This window comes from Penaeus chinensis, chromosome 14 (assembly GCF_019202785.1).
Source record: "Penaeus chinensis breed Huanghai No. 1 chromosome 14, ASM1920278v2, whole genome shotgun sequence".
In the NCBI taxonomy this organism is placed as follows: domain Eukaryota; kingdom Metazoa; phylum Arthropoda; class Malacostraca; order Decapoda; family Penaeidae; genus Penaeus; species Penaeus chinensis.
The window spans coordinates 1,290,627-1,295,626 of NC_061832.1; the positions used below are offsets into that span (position 1 = coordinate 1,290,627).

General features: G+C 35.0%; 1 protein-coding gene across 2 annotated transcripts in view; it reads left to right on the top strand.

Annotated features, from left to right (window-relative positions):
* Positions 1-5,000, top strand: part of LOC125032585 ((Lyso)-N-acylphosphatidylethanolamine lipase-like) — a 12,767-nt gene that overhangs the window by 6,331 nt on the left and 1,436 nt on the right. The window contains exons 1-6 of one of the 2 annotated variants that reach the window (XM_047623834.1): positions 414-974; positions 2,056-2,147; positions 2,353-2,562; positions 2,889-3,063; positions 3,442-3,596; positions 4,495-4,612. In XM_047623834.1, the coding sequence (XP_047479790.1) occupies positions 751-974; positions 2,056-2,147; positions 2,353-2,562; positions 2,889-3,063; positions 3,442-3,596; positions 4,495-4,612 (974 nt within the window). In that variant the 5' untranslated portion in view covers positions 414-750. Of the gene's footprint in view, positions 1-413; positions 975-2,055; positions 2,148-2,352; positions 2,563-2,888; positions 3,064-3,441; positions 3,597-4,494; positions 4,613-5,000 lie in introns of those variants that run through there. The other variant, XM_047623835.1, reaches the window with a different exon arrangement.

Genomic DNA, 5,000 nt, shown 5'->3' on the forward strand with positions numbered 1-5,000 from the left:
ATCATTATAGTTATTGTTATTATCTTTAGTGTTATACATAGTACATCAGTGGCTATAACTTTGGTTTGGCTTGAAGCCCCTGATTGGAAGGAATGAGCGCTTGTCAAAGTCATCTGTGACCTTTTCAGGAGGCGTTAGGAATTAGTCTACCGCGTGTGTTCCATTGTTGTGCGTTATGAATGGAATGTGATGGAGGTTTGAGGCTGCAGATGTTTATTCACAATTGTAGATTTTAATTTTTTAATGCTTTGTTATGACATATATATATATATATATATATATATATATATATAATTACTGATGTAACTAAAATTTTCTCTGAATTTTTAAAAGTTATATAAATGTTATCTTTGTTTTGAGTCATGCAGTGAAGAGTCAGTAGATAAAGGGACAAAGTTAGTTTTGTTTGATGTATTAAAGTTCACTGAGATAATGAGCTGAAAACAAGCTTTAATTATCTGTGTGGATTCTTATCTGACAGAAACATACACACGAGTGTGATTGGAAGTCAGCTTTAGTACACTTGTACTGATAGGCAAGATTATTATGAGGGAGTTTTATCAGGTTTAGCATTTGAAAAGTAATTGTGGAGCATAACCAAGGTGCTGCTCTGAAAACCACAGACAAGGACACTCAGTCATTGGAAGTCTTTGGAAGAAGGCCTGTAGGCAATTTTGCCTTTCCAGCTTTGCACGCCAGCACCTTTTCCACAAAGAGAGAGAGGGAGTGACATTTTTCTGTAATCTTAGAATGATGAACCATCTTAAGCTCTTTTTACTGTCATGTATGCTATGTGTGTCGGCTGTCAGTGGAGAGTCACAACCACGCAGTTACCAAAACTGGAAAAGAGCCCTGGCAGTCATGGCTGATGTAGGGGCATATAATGAATCTCTGTGGCCTGTCATTTATGAAGAAAGAGAAGAGGAACTGGAAACTTGTCAATTGACAGTTGACCCAGAAGCTGCTGATGAGTGATAAGTATTAACAAGCAATGCTGTTCCTGTGTTCTCTGAGATTAGGTTTTTGTATTTCCAGTGAAGAAAATAGGGTTTTAAATGAAACAGAAGTCCATCATTCTGCACTGGATTCTTAATGGGCTACCTTTATCATAAGTTTGTTGGGATATATTTCACCAATACAGATGACTTGAATGTGTTTTCTCAAATATGTGTGTATTTAAAAAACAGTTAAGAGCAAGTAGAAGGGATATGATATGCTCAGTTGATAGATTGCATAAGTAAATTTCCATAGTTCAGTAATTGGTTAGCAATGGGGCAAAAATCATCATCAGTATCATTATTATTGTTGTTATTATAATAATAATAATTATTATTATTATTATAATTATTATTATTATTATTGTTATTATTATTATTATTATTATTATTATTATTATTATTATTATTATTATTATTATTATTATTATTATTATTATTATTATTATTATCATTATTATTATTATTATTGTTGTTATTGTTGTTGTTGTTATTATTATCATTATTATTATTATTGTTATTATATTATTATTATTGTTGTTATTATTATTATTATTATTATTATTATTATTGGTATCCTCATCATAATTTTTTTTTTTCATCATTAACCCTTATTTTCATACTGCATTAAGAACTTGCATATATTTTCAAGCTTTATAAAGATTTCTGTTACGAAACCAGATATGTTATGCGAAAGAAATGACAACATTGAATGGGCTGGGAGATAAGGGCGGGATGGGACGTGGGAATTATGATGTGTCAAGCTAAGGCACTGGTATTAGTGTGAAAATCGTCTGCACTCACTTGTCAAGAAGATAGCTTTTGATATTGGTGTCTGATTAGCCTCTCATTCAAAAGACTTGGTTGCTCTGTATATGCATATAAAGCTTTCATAAACTTTACATGTCTACATACATGCCACACCTATGCACAAACACAATAGAAGCTGACACACATGCATATGCATGTGTGCACACACGCACATGCACACGCACACACGCACGCACACACACAGGCACATCTGAAGGACTTGGAGTCTTACAATGTCTTTGCTCTGTACCTCGAACCCTGACAGTTGGTTTGGAAGTTGGCTGCGATGGTGCCCCACGTCCCTCAGCCTGCTACGAGAGGCAGAGAAGATGCTGCTGTCAAGTAAGTTTCTCCTAAACTTTTGGAGCCAGGAATGTGTGACGTTTATGTAATGTTAATGTATGAGCAGTTGTTTCTAACTCTTTTTATGAGCTTAGTAGCATTGTTTATTATTCACACCTTGATATGGAATAGCATTGTTATGTAATAGAAATATTCCTCATATTTAGGACATGATAACATTTTTCTTGTAACCTTGACCTTCCAGACCTAAAAAGCCTGTACAGAGGACGTTATGTGAACGTGGGCTGCACAGTCGGCACAGAGGACTCGCACATCTGGACTCTGAGCTTTAATGAAGAGTCGCCCAAAATCCCCCTGGTGCTTCTGCATGGCTTTGGCTCAGGGGTTGGCTTGTGGTGCCTCAACTATGATGCATTGGCAGCCAATAGACCTGTCTATGCCATTGATATCGTTGGTACGTGGTTGCTTGTTAATTGGGGGCGGACTGCAGACTGGTACAGGGGATGAGAATTGGATTGTATAGGATTTAATTACTTATCCTTCTATATTTCCATCTATTTATTTATTTATTTATTATTATTTTTTATTATTATTAATATTTTTTTTGTATATATGAGGTAGTCTGTTCTGAATCTGAACCTGTACTGCCTAAGGTTCCTTCGGTAGGAGTTCACTATGAGACAAGTTGGAATACTCATTCAGGCAAGAAGTCAGAGGGGCAGAAATATTCTGTAACTAAGACCTTCCTTCTAACATGTCTCATTTTGATTTTTGTATTAGGTTTCGGCCGCAGTTCCCGACCACAGTTTACGCGAGATCCCCTGGAGGCCGAGAGGGAGTTCATCACGACCATCGAAGCGTGGAGAGAGAAGATGAACCTGGAAAAGTTCATTCTGTTGGGTCATTCCTTCGGTGGTTTTCTGGCTGCCTCCTACGCCATCAAACATCCTGAAAGGTAAGAAGATTTTTTTTAGAGAGAATCCTTTTTTCTCCCTTTCTTCTTAACCTTTTTAGTTACTCTCTCAGGCTGATGTGACCTTTGTATGTATTGATACAAAGGGCTTTTTTTCCCATTTTTCGGTTTACTACAGAACATGTATACTCACCTAATATTATTTACTGTGTAGGTCTTTAAACTTGAGAGAGGCATTTTGATGTAAAGGAGAATAAAAGCAAGAAAAAAATGCAAGTATATGTGTCAGAGAATTTGTATTTGAATTTTTTGTGTCTTTGTGTGTATGGATGTATCAGAGTGATTGTGTGTGAATGCATGCAGTAGTGTGTTTGTGTGCTACATATGGACGTTCAGCCTAATACCTTCCCTCTTCAACAGGATTTCCCACCTCATCCTGGCTGACCCCTGGGGATTCCCTGAGCGGCCCTTGGATGTTGGCAGAAACTCAACCATTCCACTGTGGGTGCGAGCCATTGGTGCCATTCTTCAACCCTTCAACCCACTCTTCATTGTCAGAACAGCTGGTCCATGGGGTGAGTGCTCTGAAGTATCTTTCCTGGCAAGAAACACGCTTAGGCTTGGCTGCATGGCTTCACTGGGTACATCTTTAGACTTGAGAAAGGCAGTTTTTGTAATTGTCAAATTGACACTGAGAAGTGTAAGGAAAACAAGCAATCATTTAAGTATATTTTATGTGTGTATATATATATATATATATATATATATGTATGTATGTATGTATATGTATGTATATATATATATGTATATGTATATGTATATGTATATGTATATATATTATATATATTATATTTATATATACATATACATATACATATACATATACATATATATATATATATATATATATATATATATATATATATATATATATATATAGATGTATATATATATATATATATATATATATAATATGTATATTATGTATATGTATATGTATATATATTATATAGATATACATACACATATACATATACATATAAATACACACATATATATACATATATATGTATACATATACTTACATATATATATATATATATATATATATATATATATATATATATATATATGTATAGGTATACGTATACGTATACGTATACATATACATATACACACACACACACACACACACACACACACACACACACACACACACACACACACACACACACACACACACACACATACACACACACACACACACACACACACACACACACACACACACACACACACACACACACACACACACACACACACACACACACATATATATATATATTTCATAAATCTTCTACTTGTTTTTGTGATTCTGACTGTGTTTAATCATTTTTGTTTCCCAATTTAGCATTTGATTTCATGCTAGAGATGAACAAGAGGAAAAAGGAAAATCGTTTCTTTTAATTGCAGGTCCCAAGTTGCTCCAGAAAGCCAGGCCAGATCTCATCCGCAAGTTCTCGGGTGTGGTGAAAGATTCGGAAGAAGTGATTCCAAATTACCTGTACCACTGCAATGCTCAGAATCCAACGTAAGTCACGGCTCAGGAGTGGCCAAGAGACAGTAGCACACTTGTGGTGTGCCTTGATTTGTATGGAATTTAGGTTGCGTGTTCACGCAGTGAATGATGCATATTCATTAATTCATAATCTGCTGAGTAATGTCATATTCTTGGTGTTATTTAAAGTACAAATTACTATTATTGTTATTGTTCATCCTTCATCCTATCTATTGAGGTGTAGACATAAAGCTGTAGAGTTAGGTAGCCATAGTTGGTCTGTAGAGAAAAAAATTATTGTTTTTTATGTTGTTATTGGTCAGTTACACACCTACATACATGTTACCTTGTAATATCATCAATATCATCCTCTTTTCAAGGAGCTTTGCACTTGAAACAAGAAGTGAAACACTGGCAGTGT